The sequence below is a fragment of the Candida oxycetoniae genome (genome assembly GCF_023343755.2).
Source record: "Candida oxycetoniae strain CBS 10844 chromosome Unknown scaffold1, whole genome shotgun sequence".
Taxonomy (NCBI): Eukaryota; Fungi; Ascomycota; class Pichiomycetes; order Serinales; family Debaryomycetaceae; genus Lodderomyces; species Lodderomyces oxycetoniae.
Genome location: NW_026055370.1, coordinates 350,950 through 366,759, shown reverse-complemented (window position 1 = coordinate 366,759; position 15,810 = coordinate 350,950). Strand labels below are relative to the sequence as shown.

The 15,810-nt window shown below is 40.0% G+C and overlaps 7 protein-coding genes across 7 annotated transcripts; 4 read left to right on the top strand and 3 right to left on the bottom strand. All coding sequences in view use genetic code 12, as the record gives it.

Moving 5' to 3' along the window:
• Nucleotides 1–2,281: 2,281 nt before the first annotated feature.
• On the top strand, nucleotides 2,282–3,130 carry KGF56_001626 (uncharacterized protein; the record flags this gene model as incomplete). The annotated part of the gene is made up of 1 exon (XM_049322769.1): nucleotides 2,282–3,130. One exon carries the CDS (start codon nucleotides 2,282–2,284, stop codon nucleotides 3,128–3,130), a length of 849 nt encoding a protein of 282 aa, XP_049181353.1.
• A 150-nt stretch (nucleotides 3,131–3,280) lies between these two features.
• Nucleotides 3,281–4,825, bottom strand: KGF56_001625 (uncharacterized protein; the record flags this gene model as incomplete). Its single annotated transcript, XM_049322768.1, has 1 exon — nucleotides 3,281–4,825. One exon carries the CDS (start codon nucleotides 4,823–4,825, stop codon nucleotides 3,281–3,283), a length of 1,545 nt encoding a protein of 514 aa, XP_049181352.1.
• Nucleotides 4,826–5,028: 203 nt separating this feature from the next.
• Nucleotides 5,029–6,090, top strand: KGF56_001624 (uncharacterized protein; the record flags this gene model as incomplete). Its single annotated transcript, XM_049322767.1, has 1 exon — nucleotides 5,029–6,090. The coding sequence occupies one exon, from the start codon at nucleotides 5,029–5,031 to the stop codon at nucleotides 6,088–6,090; it is 1,062 nt and encodes a 353-aa protein (XP_049181351.1).
• Nucleotides 6,091–6,291: 201 nt separating this feature from the next.
• SEC13 (GTPase-activating protein) lies at nucleotides 6,292–7,194 on the bottom strand (the record flags this gene model as incomplete). Its single annotated transcript, XM_049322766.1, has 1 exon — nucleotides 6,292–7,194. One exon carries the CDS (start codon nucleotides 7,192–7,194, stop codon nucleotides 6,292–6,294), a length of 903 nt encoding a protein of 300 aa, XP_049181350.1.
• Nucleotides 7,195–8,411: 1,217 nt separating this feature from the next.
• KGF56_001622 (uncharacterized protein) lies at nucleotides 8,412–8,894 on the top strand (the record flags this gene model as incomplete). The annotated part of the gene is made up of 1 exon (XM_049322765.1): nucleotides 8,412–8,894. The coding sequence occupies one exon, from the start codon at nucleotides 8,412–8,414 to the stop codon at nucleotides 8,892–8,894; it is 483 nt and encodes a 160-aa protein (XP_049181349.1).
• Nucleotides 8,895–9,205: 311 nt separating this feature from the next.
• On the bottom strand, nucleotides 9,206–12,373 carry KGF56_001621 (uncharacterized protein; the record flags this gene model as incomplete). The annotated part of the gene is made up of 1 exon (XM_049322764.1): nucleotides 9,206–12,373. The coding sequence occupies one exon, from the start codon at nucleotides 12,371–12,373 to the stop codon at nucleotides 9,206–9,208; it is 3,168 nt and encodes a 1,055-aa protein (XP_049181348.1).
• A 1,413-nt stretch (nucleotides 12,374–13,786) lies between these two features.
• On the top strand, nucleotides 13,787–15,079 carry KGF56_001620 (uncharacterized protein; the record flags this gene model as incomplete). Its single annotated transcript, XM_049322763.1, has 1 exon — nucleotides 13,787–15,079. The coding sequence occupies one exon, from the start codon at nucleotides 13,787–13,789 to the stop codon at nucleotides 15,077–15,079; it is 1,293 nt and encodes a 430-aa protein (XP_049181347.1).
• Nucleotides 15,080–15,810: the final 731 nt, after the last annotated feature.

Here is a 15,810-nt window from a genome sequence, read left to right as displayed (position 1 = left end):
CTCAAAGTAGTGAGTAGTTATTAAATAGTCCATGTCTCTACTCTCTTCTCTCTTTCAACTGGTCTCGCTCTACTGACTCGCTTTGCTCGCTAGTGTCGCCCTTATCTAGTCTTGATAGTGCTGCTACTACATGCTGCTATTACGTGCTGCTATTCGCTCGATAGTACTGCTATTACGTGCTGCTATTACGTGCTGCTATTACGTGCTGCTATTACGTGCTGCTATTACGTGCTGCTATTACGTGCTGCTATTAAGTGCTGCTATTAAGTGCTGCTATTACGTACTGCTATTACAGGCTACTCCACTATCTCGCTCCGCTCGATAGTGTCGATAGTGTTGCTATTACAGGCTACTCCACTATCTCTCTCCGCTCGATAGTGTCAATAGTGCTACTATTACGTACTGCTCCACTATCTCGCTCCGCTCGATAGTGTCGATAGTGTCGATAGTGTTGATAGTGTTGATAGTGTTGATAATGTCTACTACCATCGCCAGTTCGTTGATTGGATGAAAATTTCTTACGATGACCTGCATATAGGGTGATGTATTTTCCTAGTAACAAACATTAATGCCATGAATGAAAATTCAATACCCATCAAACGTCAAGGTTCAAGACACTATAGAGCAGCACTGACTAGTGACACTATTATCTATTCATTACTACGAGATTTCTATATATTCATAAACTCCCACACACGGCTTATATATTAGTGTACATCAAATACATTTTTTTTTCCCCCATACTATTTTCTCCAAAAGATTTTTCAATGTTTCAATATATAAAGGCAACTCAAAGGAATAGGTTTACTCATTCATTATTCAGCTCGACTTTTGTGATATGTGTTATGCTAGTAGGTGCTAATTCGGTATTGCCATGTCCCGTGGATAGTCTACATGGTAATGACACCAACGAGAAATTCAAACAACAAGAAGAATATATGAAGAAACAAAGGAATACAAGGTTGGCCAAACCAACGTGAAAACAGAGGAATACAAAGTTGCCAAAACCAAATTGAAAGACAGCTTTCACCAGAGACCTGTGACGCAATGACATTACCAACGATAAAGCATCTACAAGAGAGCATTTTGCAATTGGACCCATTTACAGTTGGAAATTAACTCTTTGGCGCTTCCAAAGGGGGGGGGTAGGGGGAAGCGGAGAACCGTAATGTTTGCAGGCTGTATATAGTTATACCAATGGCTTATCTATTCAATGTTTACTTTTATCAGTCTATTCTCTCATTGAGGTGGTTTCTGACCAATCATACATTGTCATTTTTTTCTTACAAAAATCATCCCATTGGTAGTGCAAAATGTACAAATTTTGCAGCCAATTGCTTTGGAAAGTTTGTACAAAACTATTGAGCAGAGCGACACTATCGAGCAGAGCGACACTATCGAGCAGAGCGACACTATCGAGCAGAGCGAGATAGTGGAACACACTGACTAGCTGCTACTGACACTGACTAGCTGCTACCGACACTGACTAGATGCTACCGACACTGACTAGCTGCTGGCGACACTGAAAACGACACTGGTGCAGAGGGGGAGTAAATTTAACCCCATCCTGGGAAGATCAAAGGAGACACATCCATGGTAAAGTGGAAAGAATAATGAAAGTGAAAAGAGTATACAAATTTGAGTATATCGAGTGGAGCGTGATAGTATCACTCGATAGTGTCGATAGTGTCGGTAGCAGCTAGTGTGCTCTACTATCTCGCTTCGCTCGATAGTGTCGGTAGCAGCTAGTGTGCTCTACTATCTCGCTTCGCTCGATAGTGTCGGTAGCAGCTAGTGTGCTCTACTATCTCGCTTCGCTCGATAGTGTCGGTAGCAGCTAGTGTGCTCTACTATCTCGCTTCGCTCGATAGTGTCGGTAGCAGCTAGTGTGCTCTACTATCTCGCTTCGCTCGATAGTGTCGATAGTGTCGATAGTGTCGATTGTGTCGGTAGCAGCTAGTGTGCTCCACCATCTTGATGATTAGATGAAACATCAAAAAAAATTGCTGATGTTGCATTTCCCAATCGGTGTTACATTTCGTACAAACGTTCAGATTGACCGTTTTTTTTTTTCTTTTTTTTTCTTTTTTTTTTTTTTTTTTTTGCTGCAAAATTAATTGCCAAATCGGTCAATCCCAATTGGGAAATGAAGTAAACAATACATGTCAAGAAACTCATGTATACTTCAAGATCTTATAATCTAAAAGAACGTCAAGAGGGTAGTAAAAAGCTTTCTTTCTTTCTTGTGTAACTCAGCAAGTCATCACAGGGTTTAAGCAAAATGCAAGACGTTATCAATAATCATGTCAAACAGTCAATTAATATAATAGACGAATATAAACCATTAAAGCATCAAAACGAGTATAAATATATTGATCAGCCAATAAGCAAGAGTTTCTGTGACAATTTGCCCGGTGAAGACCCCTTACAACTGTTGCTACAAAAGAGTCGGGAAATTATTAGCAAGTACAAGATCGAACTACCTCATTGTGATTCAGAGTATCAGCAGCTTCCAAAAGTTAATTCTCAATATACCCTTTACTATGATAGTATGGTATATCCAAGTAGCAATATCAAAATCTTTCAAGATGGCACCAAGACTACTAGGGAGCGAAACGAGCTAGTAGAGCAGTATTTAGGGTCCCCCCAGACCAAGACCATTATGAAGCAAAGCGAGCCAGTAGAGCAGTATGTTGTGTCCCCCCAGGTCAGTGCCACAAACAAGAGAGTACTGTCTCATAACGAAGAATCAGATGACTCTACTCCAAAGAAAGTGCAATCTACACCACAAAGAAAAGCTACTCGACTAACAATTTCTCCGTTCAAGGAAACCAAAAGGGAAATGGTAAAACAGAAAGTGGAAAAAGAGGTGGGAAAAGAAGATGAGTTAGCTTGTCATGCAAATAACATCCTTCGCATGGCCATCGACTCAACAATGTTGAGTTCACTTGACTCAACTACACTACCGCACTTGACCTTAAATAATAGTGATTTCCAGGATGACTTTGATCTGAACGATGACAGTATCTGTGGCTTGAGAAAATCGCAAAACCAACGTAAGAAAGATTTGGGAAGCTCGCAAACAATAGAGATCAATGAAGAAGACCTAAGAGCAGCAATCGATGGTTAATGTACTTTTTCCAACAAGTACCTTAATGGTTTGTGATACTTTAAAAAAAAATCAAGAAAAAGAAAAAAAAATTTAAATATGGCACCAATCACATTAGAAACTTGGACTTTATGCAAAGCAAGCAGTTTATTATTACCCTACATTAAATGTCTAGGCGGGGCTAAATTCGCAAAAACATACCATCTGTAATGTCTCCCTATGCACCTCGTAGTTTAAGATATAATTTAATAAACAAGCATTGAATATTTTCACTGTTCTGTCATGAAAGTCATTTTCTCTAATGCTTTTCAACACCTGGTTCATCTCAAATTCGGTGACAATACAATCCTCGCTGCCTATACCTAAGGAAGCAAGTTTCAGACTCACGGGTAAAAACAAATCCTCAGCCTCAATTTGCTCCGACCGCGAAGCAAAGCTTTGTCTTATAAAAACATCAATCAACTCAACAATAGACTGGATGGAATTTCCAATTTCAGTTTCGGTTTCAGTTTCAGTTTCAGTACCTTGTGACTTTCTATAGCAATGACTTTCTATAATTTGTACACAGAGCTCTGCGCTCATGGTTTCTCTTCCAGCAACAACTTTGTGGAAAAAATGACTTTCAATGAGATCTATTGTCAGATCAACATCTCCATGCGAGGAAAAACACCGCAAGATTTGCATTAATAGGCTGTTGGTAAAAGAGATGAAAAGTAAATCATTGGGCTTTTCACGCTGTAGAATTACATCATCAATAGTGATTTTTGCCAATGGAAACTGTCTCATTATGAAATTTCGATAGGTATGTAGCACAATATCGTAGTTGTTCATTTTCAACCCATACTCTAATATATTCACCCATAAACTATCGGAAATCAAGGCGAGTTGGCGAGACGCTACGACTTCCAAAACTCGAAGCAAGTTTTTATGGTCATCTTCTTCAATCAAAACTTGTATCATTTTCGCTATTGGTAGATATTCAATATCGTTGATCGTTTCATCATTCAACAATTGCATAAAGTACTGAATGGCAAGTTCGCTTTGCTTAGTATTGATAAGCGTGCAGATATAACTCAGCATATAAAGCGGGAAAAGACTAGTATTGTTTTGACTTATTTTCATCCATTGGTGGGAAAAGTTTGGAACAGTGTTCATGCTCGCATTGAATCTAAATAAGTACAAGTACAACCAATCAACTTTGTCAATCTCTTGCTGACTTTTGCAGCTTTTCCTATACCGCATCCAAATATTATTGGTAATCTTAAAGTCAACACTTTGTGACTTGATCAAAAACTCAATACATGGCAGTTCATCAAGACAAGACATTGCTTCCAATTCCGAAATGGTTCTTCTCAATTCGCTTGTGTCATATATTCGCAAAATGTTTTCCACAATTTTCTCTTCAGCTGTAGATATACTCGTCACCAACTTAGGAGCATTCACAGATCCATATAGTTCCAGCGGCAGCAAACTATCTCCACTCTTTGTCCAGCAAAGCTTCTTGTTTTCCTTGCTATTATTGTCCTTACCGATAGAGACTGTAGAAAATCTATCTATAGTATTGTGTCGAACAAAGCTTACACAACGTAAACGTAGACATTGACTAAGTCGTGGATATAGTGCCAAGCCCAGTAGTCGTAGCCTAACCGTCTTTTGGAACATTTCGCCTATCGACCTTGGAGTCTTTCTTATCAACCCCAGAGTTGTATTTTTCATCTTGCAATTGAAAAGAGAGCGCGAAACAGGCCATCTCATCTCATCGCATCGCATCGCATCGCATCGCATCGCATCTCATCTCATCTCATCCCAAAATACCATCAAAATATCACGACGCTGTTGATAAAAAGGGGGGAAAAGAACAGCTATATTGTATAGGCTAGATAATAATTGGACCTTAAGCTTTTATTAAGGAGGTTGTTATGTTGCGTAGACTTGCAACTGTTGCGAAAACCACCAGCAATCCTCAATTCAATGTTTTCGACAGAGCGGCTAAGCTTATTCATAAATCAAAGCTAGCCAAACTTGATCCTCTACTATCGAGAAAGAAGGACTATTTGAGGGACGAGGTGGCTATCAAAACAATAGAGCGATTAGCTTTTATAACAAGGCCATTTGATAAGACATTGGACTTTGGTAGTCATAGCGGGAATTTCGTTAAGAATCTATGTACTGAAAGTCGTTTACCCAAGGAGTTGGCCAATGACGAAATAGAACAAAAGATTATTAAGCAATTGAACGAGGATAAGAAATTAGTAAGAGACAAGATAAAGGAATTAGTTTTATTTGACTCCTCACAGGAGCTCATGGATAGGGATAAGGGGCAGAAATACGATTTCGACTTTCCAGGCCGAATCAGCCAGTTTGTAGGTGACGAAGAACAGTTTGATCATACTATTCTTCAGGAGTCAAATCACTATGATGTTGTATTATCCAATCTCAGCTTACATTGGATCAACGACCTTCCTCAAGCTCTTGCAAACATCAATCGAGTTTTGAAACCTGATGGTTTGTTCATGGGCACGCTATTTGGAGGAGATACACTATATGAGTTGAGAACATCTTTACAATTGGCAGAGCTAGAGCGAAAAGGAGGAATTTCACCAAGAGTTTCCCCACTCGTGCATCTCAACGACGTTGGATCGTTGCTAAACAAGGCAGGATTCACGATGCTTACTATTGATGCAGAGGACATCATAGTTGAAGGATTCCCTAGTATCCTTGCTTTGTGTGAAGACTTGCAAGTTATGGGAGAGCAGAACGCAGTGTTATCTAGAGCAAATCATTTGCCTCGAGATGTGCTTGTGGCTGCGAACGAGATTTACAAGAGTTTGCATGGCCAAATTCAACTGGATGGAAGTATATTGCTTCCCGCTACGTTCAACGTCATATTCATGATTGGTTGGAAAAAGAGCGACGCACAGCCGCAGCCATTGGAAAGAGGAACTGGTCAAATAAGCTTAAAGGAAGCACTACAAGAATAAAGATTATGATTCTAGGTGGTACAACAAGTATTGTCTAGATTTATACATGACACTATCGACACTATTGACACTATTGACACTATCGAGCAGAGCGAGATAGTGTTGCTCGATAGTGTTGCTCGATAATGGAGCAACGCTTTGTAGCTTGTTACAACACTATCAAGCTTTGCTCGATAGTGATAGTGTTTGATAGTGGAGTTTCTATTGCTCTACTTCTCCTGCAGACTCCCATTTTCCTTGTAAATTTTCTTTCCACAAGGTGACCTTGTTGTCGCCGCCTGAGACAGCTAATATATTCCCAGATAACGACCAAGAGCATCTCCAACAAACGTCAGGAAACTTTTCCTCTGTCAAGCTTTGCTTCTGCCATTTTCCATCTTTGTCCTGAGTCCAAATCAACACTGTACTGTCCTGTGATGCTGTAGCGATATAGGGGCGTATTAGGTTTGAAGGTGACCAAGCTACATCTCTCACCCAATCGGTGTGCCCTTCCAATTTTGCCTCTTCGACATATGAGTCTGAAGCTGGATCAAACTTCCAAATTTTAGCCAAATTATCAGACCCACACGATACAAACCTGCGTTGTTGCTTTAAGGAATTTGCATCTTTATTCGATGAGGAATTAGTGATTGGAGCCCACGATGCGGAATTAACACCAATTGCATGTGCTTCGAATATTACATGAGATGTGGTTCCGTCGTCGTTGAAGTCCAAAACTGAGACTTTTCCATCGGAAGAAGTACACAACAACACTGCGCCCAACTCGTGCGGAGCCCAACTCACCGAGTTAATACTAGCCTGATGAATTGTGTGCTCGGCGATTATCGACCATTGTTGCGTTTCTGCTTGTTCCTTCCAAATCAAAACCTTACCATCATAAGAGCATGAAGCCAATATGGGGCCGAATTTAGGATGCGCCCATGCTACTTGCCAAACAGGACCTTCGTGTCCTGATAAAGTAGTCACCAATTTATAATTGTCACTTGCATCGACATCTAATATCTTGATAGTCTTATCTGATGAACATGTAGCTAAACGCTTACCATAATAGTCTAAAACTGCGTCATGAATCAAATCTTCATGTACATTACCTATAGTAACCATCTCAACCCAGCGGAAAAAACAATTACCTGCCCTTTGAAAAGAATTACCTGCCTTGAAAAAAGATTACCTGCTCTTAAAAAAGATCACCTGCTCTTAAAAAAGAATCCCCACTTGTATAAAACAATTACCAGTACTACTATTCAATAAGATACTCTCTCTTGTAATTTTGTTAGAAGCTTTAAGCGAAATTTTTCAAACGTGTCAATTGGTAAGGCCACGACAACACTATCGAGCAGAGCGAGATAGTGTTGTAACAAGCTACAAGGTGTTGCTATCGACCAGAGCGAGCACTATCGACCAGAGGGAGATAGTGTTGTATACTATCGAGTGTTGTAGTGTTGTAAACTATCGAGTGTTGTAGTGTTGTATACTATTAAGTGCTGTAGTGTTGTATACTATCGAGCAGGGCGTTGTATGCTATCAAGTGTATACTATCAAGCAGAGCGAGATAGCCTACATCTACTCTCTCTTTTTTCTATTACAACACTATCAAGCAACACTATCGAGCAGAGCGAGATAGTGTTGTTACAAGCTACAAAGTCTCGCTCTGCTCGATAGTGTTGTTACAAGCTACAAAGTGTTGCTCCACTATTGAGGAGCACTATCGCAACACTATCGAGCAATATTATCGAGCAGAGCGAGATAGCGTTGCAACAAGCTACTAAGAGTGACTATCCGACACTATCGAGCAGAGCGATAGACTATCGAGAGATAGTGTTGTGAAACACTACTAAGTGTGTCAATCGAGCAAAGTGAGATAGTCTATGTCTACTCTCGCAACACTATCGAGCAGAGCGAGATGGTGTTGTATCAAACTAATCAGTAATGTTCCACTATCGAGCAAAGCGAGATAGTCTATGTCTACTCTCGCAACACTATCAAGCAACACTGTCAAGCAACACTATCAAGCAACATTGTCAAGCAGAGCGAGAAAGTGTTGTAACAAGCTATTAAGGGTGACTATCGAGCAAAGCGAGATAGTCTATGTCCACTCTCTCTTCTCTATTACAACATTATCTCGCTCTGGTCGATAGTGTTGCAACAAGCTGGTCAGTACTGCTCAGTACCGCTCCACTATCTCGCTCTGCTCGATAGTGTCGCTCGATAGTAGCTCGATAGTGGTGCTTGTGCGGCTCATACTCAAAAGAGAAGAAAAGTAATTAAAGGGAATGGCATTCTTATTATATGAAAGAGATGAGCAAAGGATAATTAGGAATATGAATGAAACGGTATGTAATGATTTCCAGGCTATCTCAAAGCTAGTTGCGATGTTGAACCAGAAGATCAACGACTCAAATGAAACTTTGTTGAAATTGCATGAAACTGTTAAATCATTGGTACCCCAGGAGGTTTATGAACAATTTATTGAGTCGCGATCCGCTGGGTTGGGTTCGGCGAAAATGGAATTGGCGAAAATGGAATTGGCGACGCTGACGCTGAGTTTGGGCAACGAGGACGAAATATTGAGAAATTTACAACGGGAACAGTTGCAGTTGATTATGGAGTTGCAGAAGCAAGACTTTATTACTGAAAAATTGGAAAATCTAATTTTGCAGAATCAAGAAGTTTTAGAAACTATAAAGGAATTTTTGATTCTGCATGATAAGAGCCAACAAGAGGAATTGCAAGAAGCAAGGTATAGGTTGAAGAGCTATATCGAGAATAGCATACAGCCTACGCTCGAGCACCTAAAAAGTTGATATCTACTCAACCATGAAAATAGTATGCTTTCACCAAAAAATGCGACACTATCGAGCGGAGCGAGATAGTGAAGCAACGCTCAGTAGCTTGTAAAAACACTATCGAGCGGAGCGAGATAGTGAAGCAACGCTCAGTAGCTTGTTACAACACTATCTCGCTCCGCTCGATAGTGGAGCAACACTCAGTAGCTTGTTATCTACTCAAGCACGAAAATAGTATACTTTCACCAGGAAAATTGATATTAGCTGATATCAACTCATATTCAGCTGGTATTTAAGTGGTATTTAACCGATATTTAAGTGATGGTTTTTCATTCAACAGAGGCAATACTATCACTAGAAGGCTCTCTTCCAAGATACGTATAAGTCTTCTTGATGAGCGATTTTGAAGGATCCAACTGGATCCAGCTCTCTCTGATTCTCTCAAGATTCATATGAGTCCTCTCAAACTTAAACCACTGCAAAATGGCCACAAGTATATCATAAAAAAAAACCACAACGTGTCTAATGAAACTCATCGTCTCAGCCTCTTCATTGAATCTTGAATAGGTTTCATCGCCAGTTAGTTGAAAGGCAATCTTTTTGCGCTCAGACAAATCGGGATATACTTCCTTAAAGTCCTTCAGTACCAATAACAAATTAATCATCTTATTCATCTTATTCTGACAACCATCTTTCAACTTTAGCTCAAAAACTTTAAAGTTTTCTTCCAACTCATTCATTTTTTTCGTAACAATTCTAGTTTCGTAATTTAAACGATCAACAGTACTAAACAACGTACGCAAGTTGTATTGAAGATGTTCAACTACTCCTTCCTCCATGATACGCACTTTATTTGCATTCATTTGATTTTTCAAATTTTTCAACTTCATCAAATCGACATTCAACGAACAGAAAGATTTTCCAAGTTGAACATTAGAAATAACTTGTTCATTGTCGCTCGTTCCATAAAAATAGTGGTTCCTTAAATTCTCATACTTCATCAATGAGTCAATATTATCTAAATACTTTTGTGAGAATTTGGCCATAGTTGCTACCGAGACGTCCAGTGAAGAAAGAAGTTTATTTTGAAGTAATGAAGTACTGGCACTTCTAGGTCTCGTTACACAATATTGTACCAATTCTGGATTAACCGCATTCTTGTCTTTAAACTGTACCAAAGTGTTCAAATTCTCTTCATACTTGTTTAATACAAATGGCCACGAGTTTCTTCTGTTCAAATTGCGCTTAAATTGGAACAAGGGGTGATTGACTTTTAACAAGTTTTGAGCAGAATTGGCATCAAATGGTTTCTTGGTAATAGAACATTCACTTTCTGCACATGATGAGTTATCATTAGCTAGCTGTAAAAAGGAGTCAACAACGGACGACGTATTCAAAGACCTGTAATTGTCGGGTCCACCATTTACTTCCAAATGAGAAGAAGACGAAAACGAAGCTGGCTTTCCGTCACTCATGCTTTTTTTGCTGCTTGGCAAACCAAACCTTCGAGACAAACCTAGTGAATATTTTGAATTATCACCACTTAATTGGATATTGTGATTTGATATAATTTTATCCCTGAGACTTTCAAATGCATACAAGGGAGAAGGGCTTTCATCAAGTTGTTTCCCCCCACGTCTATGATGCGAAATTTCGCTGACTCTTAATCGTCCATTAGGATCTCCTCCACTACTACTACTACTACCTAAACCACCACCACCTAACCCACCACCACCACCACTTAGGCCACCACCATCATCATTCATTATCAATGCATTGTTTGTTTGTGCACCCCAAAATAACCGTATCAATGTTTTACCTACCAAATAATGCTTCACCAACACCTCCAAATCAAGATTCTCAACATCCAATGGACTAACGTTATCGGCCAACTTGGCAATTTTACTTCGTATTCGGCCTCCAGAGGGCTTCTTTGGCATTTGCATCTCGTCAGAATCCCGAGTACTCGCAGCATTAATATGATCTTGGACCGTGGTTTTCATGACATTGGCCATTTTTTTCAACTCTTTTTTCCCATATAAACGCTTTGATGTGGCCCCGGCCCCGGGTGAAAAATGGGACAGTGAACTGTAACCGAAATTTTGCTGTGGTGATGATGATGATGATGATGTCATAAGGTCATACTCATGGTGAGTGCCTGCCTCACCTGGAACAAAAGTCGAGTTATAAAAATAGTTGGACCCTTTTTCTGGCATCAACTTTGAGTTTGTGATTGTGAATAGTTTATTCAAAGTTTCCATATCCAATTTTCTAGTCTTGTCCATCTTGTTCTGTCTCTGAAATAGGCCTATTGCTAGCATAAAAGTTTCAAAATCAAAGGGGTCTTTGGGAGTATCAGATACACCAACTATTAGTAATCTCAATCTAATACTAAGAATTAAACTTATTATTGCCGCCACTGTCTGCGAAGGTAAAATCCCATTTCTAGGATCAGGTTTAGTGTTGAAATGGGGGAGCCCTATCAAATTCCACCAATTAACTATTGCCTCCTCGGTTTTAACGCAGAGCAAGCCTGTGCAGTATCTTCCATCTAACAAATCAAAATAAAACAAACATGTTTGAATCAAATTCACAAGCTCACGCACGGCAAATTTGATAGGTACTTTAATGTTGTAGATTTTGTATACTTGACGAAATTTAGCTTCGTTGGCGTCAGAGATCCTGTCCGTGGCCAAAGACGCTGAACGTCCTGTGCATTGCAATTTTTTCAAATCGTAGTTTATTATAAATGGAGCTTCAAGTTTCCTAGTATCTCCATGCGGCACTGGAATCAAGTTCAAGTTTGACGGCAATGATGCCAAATTTGTGACAAAACAAACTTCGTTGACATAGTCTGAAGAGGACTTGTTTTTCTTTACCGTTGGCGCTAAAGTTGACAGCTCGGTTGATAATTTCGATATAGTGAGAAGCTCATTAGCGCTATCTGATCGGCTTTCCGTGCCTGGCTTTTCTGTACCTAACTTTTCCTTATCTGCCTTTTCCTTATCTGCCTTGTCTACGGTTTTCATTTTGGAGTGATTCAAAACTATTTCATTCAAGTATTCTTGGAATCGGATGGGATAGTACTTTGTGGGTTTTTTAATGATTGTAAACCTTACCACGCTTATTTTTGACTGCTCATTTCCGGTATAAGTGGTAACAACGGTAGCAATATTACGGTTTATAACCCACTGTTCCACCAAATACAACTCAAACCCATTCACCTCCGATTCCTCAATAATATAAAATTCATTTGAAGTAACAAAATCTTTTTGGAAATACTTGACAGCGTTGAAATCGGGTATTATATATGTTATGAAATCATTGCCATTAACAAAGCGACTAGTACCACTAGACGAATTGGAAATCGAATTCGAGTTGGAGTTGAAGTGGGGATTTGTTGTAGTCAAGGAGGAAGAAGGTGGGCCGCCCTTTTCATGATGTTTAACTCCAACTACTGAACTTTCTCGAGGCGCACTTGCGTAAACGCTGTTCATGATCAGCAGCAGCAGCTCACACTGAAAAAAAAACCAAACCTTTTAGCTTCCTGTCTCTTCCACAACCTCTTAGCTTCCTGTCTCTTCCACTCTCAAACAATCAACCAATAGCCAGAGCCCTATGCAATACCCTTCAAAGAGACAACAAGTAAAGAGGTAAGGTTGAAAGGGATTGGAAATTTCCATAAAGAGCGATGAGATTTGGCACGCTTTATTTTTGCTTATATAATACATGGCTTGTGTGATTAGGTAATGGATTACCTTTTTTTTGGGGGGGTATTTTTGTGCTTTTTTTCGCAACCAAATGAAAGAAAACGGTTGATTTCCCTTTTGGGAAAACACTAGGGAGCGACACTATCGACACTATCGACACTATCGAGCGAAGCGAGATAGTGAACAGCACTAGGAAGCAACACTAGGGAGCGAAGCGAGCTAGTGGAGCAGGTTATAAAGAGTAGAGTAGATATAAAGAGTAGAGTGGATATAAAGAGTAGAGAGTAGCGATAGTGAGCGGCACTGGGAAGCAACATTAGGGAGCGACACTGGGGGGCGAAGCGAGCTAGTGGAGCAGGATATAAAGAGTAGAGTAGATATAAAGAGTAGAGTAGATATAAAGAGTAGAGTGGATATAAAGAGTAGAGTGGATATAAAGAGTAGAGTGGATATAAAGAGTAGAGAGTAGCGATAGTGAGCGGCACTGGGAAGCAACATTAGGGAGCGACACTGGGGGGCGAAGCGAGCTAGTGGAGCAGGATATAAAGAGTAGAGTAGATATAAAGAGTAGAGTAGATATAAAGAGTAGAGTGGATATAAAGAGTAGAGTGGATATAAAGAGTAGAGTGGATATAAAGAGTAGAGAGTAGCGATAGTGAGCGGCACTAGGAAGCAACACTGACTACCTTGCTATAAAGCTATCTCGCTTTGCTCGATAGTCACTCTCAGTAGCTTTCTAAAACACTATCTCGCTTTGCTGGATAGTGTTGTAATACTGATTAGTTTAATGCAACAATATCTCGCTCTGCTCGATAGCGTTGCTCGATAGCGTTGCTCGATAGCGTGGCAATAGAGAGAAGAGAGAGTAGATATAGACTATCTCGCTTTTCTCAATAGTGGAGCAACACTGACTACCTTGCTATAAAGCTATCTCGCTTCGCTGAATAGTGGAGCACTTTGAAGCTTGTTACAACACTATCTCGCTCTGCTCGATAGTGTTGCTAATATGTAACGACAAAGGCGGGGGATCCTCCTTGTCGTGTGGGTTTCCTTTAAAGCGCCGTTTCTCGACCCCTTCGCTACCAAATTATAACCCCATGAAATTCTCCAAGATTTTTCATCATTTAACCGATTAAACGCCCTAGGGCTATTCCAACAATAGAAAGGAAGGGAAGAAGGACTGTAGTCTTTTGCTAGATAATGTGGACCAAACTGTTGATTCCGTTGCTATCCATTTTTTCCTTGTGTTATAGTAGACAATTTCATTTAGACCAATTGCGAAACGCAGCATGCTTCAACATTGAATCACCAACAACAATTGCAATCACCAAGACCTTGGGCCAATTACCATTGCCCATTCTTCTATTTGAATACGAGCATCGCAAAACTATTGAAGATTTACCAAATTTCGATTTCTTAGTCACAGATGGGAAATTGGATGAGTATTTCCAATTTGGAGAGTTTACATTTGCAAACACAGATAATACGCAATACAAAAAGAGTGATGTTTTAAAAGAGTTCTTATCCTACAATATTGAAATTCCTGGGCTTTGGTGTATCTACTCGCCTAAGATTGATCAGTACGAGTATAGGGTAGAAATCGAGGAAAAGAGTTACTATGGAAATTATGATGACATTTGGTTTTCCATTGTAAATATCGTAACTTCCTTTGTGGTAATACAGTTGTTTTACTATATAAGGACAAAGAGACCCATTATATTCCAAGCAGTAATAATGCTCCAGCTTGCAAAAGTGGCGATTTTTGCAATAACGGCTGTATTGGCTTTTTTCGATTTCCCAATTATTGAATATGCAGAGTATGTTGTAGCTAGTCTCGACGATATTTTCACCGTTTTATTCCTCATGGGTTACGGATTTAGTTACTCCAACTATAATGATCCAAGTGTCAAGAAGATTTTACTATTATCGATGTTAACTGTGATACCCTCATTTGCATCGCGCTATTTTGATTTCAAAGAAGATATCAATCTTCTTTACATAAACATGCAGCATTACAATGTTGTTCAAGGCATTCTTGGGTCAGATAAATTTGACGGCTTGAGTTCAGTCGAGAGAGTAGCTAAAAACTTGAGAATCAATGAATATAGTGGGCCCGTGGCGTTGTTATTTGGTTTTGCAAAATTATTGAAAATATTTGTCATTATACATGCAATACGCCAGACCCTCAAAAAACTCACTATTGTCAACCCAGTTGCAAGGCCTTGTTTCATATCAGTTGTTGTAGTTTGGTTGTTTTTGTGGCTGTTTGTTAATGCCGCTTGTGTCCCTAGTACTTTATACGACTACTACAATGTAATTGATTACAGCAAGACATTGAAGCAATTTTTATTAGCAAGCTTGAGAAATAAGTATATCACATTCTTATGGGATGAATCTCATTGGTTTGCGTTGAGATTTATTTTGACTTTGGGAAAGGGTTTATTAGTAGATGATGGACATGTAGTAGAGAAGAAAGTAGTCAAGCGACACTAGGGAGCGAAGCGAGCTTGTGGAGCAGTATTGACTAGCTTGTAACAATACTTTGTAGCTACTAATAAATTAGGTTTGGCTTCGTCGTATCGAGCAAAGCGACACTATCGAGCAAAGCGACACTATCGAGTAGAGCGAAGCGACACTATCGAGTAGAGCGAAGCGACACTATCGAGTAGAGCGAAGCGACACTATCGAGTAGAGCGAAGCGACACTATCGAGTAGAGCGAAGCGACACTATCGAGTAGAGCGAAGCGACACTATCGAGTAGAGCGAAGCGACACTATCGAGTAGAGCGAGATAGTGTCGCTTCTGACCGACACTATAGAGAAGAGCGAGATTCATTGTCATTGTCCTCTTCTTTGTCCTCTTCTTTGTCCTACAACTAGAGACTAGCCTATTCTAGAGACTAATCTATTCTAGAGACTAATCTACTCTAGAAGCTAGCATACTCTAGGAGCTAGCCTACTCTACTGACTAGCCTTTACTCTAGGAGCCAACCCTTACTCCAGAGACTAGCCCTTACCCAGAGACTAGCCCTTACCCAGAGACTAGCCCTTACCCAGAGACTAGCCCTTACCCAGAGACTAGCCCTTACCCAGAGACTAGCCCTTACTCCAGAGACTAGCCCTTACCCAGAGACTAGCCCTTACCCAGAGACTAGCCCTTACCCAGAGACTAGCCCTTACCCAGAGACTAGCCCTTACCCAGAGACTAGCCCTTACTCCAGAGAC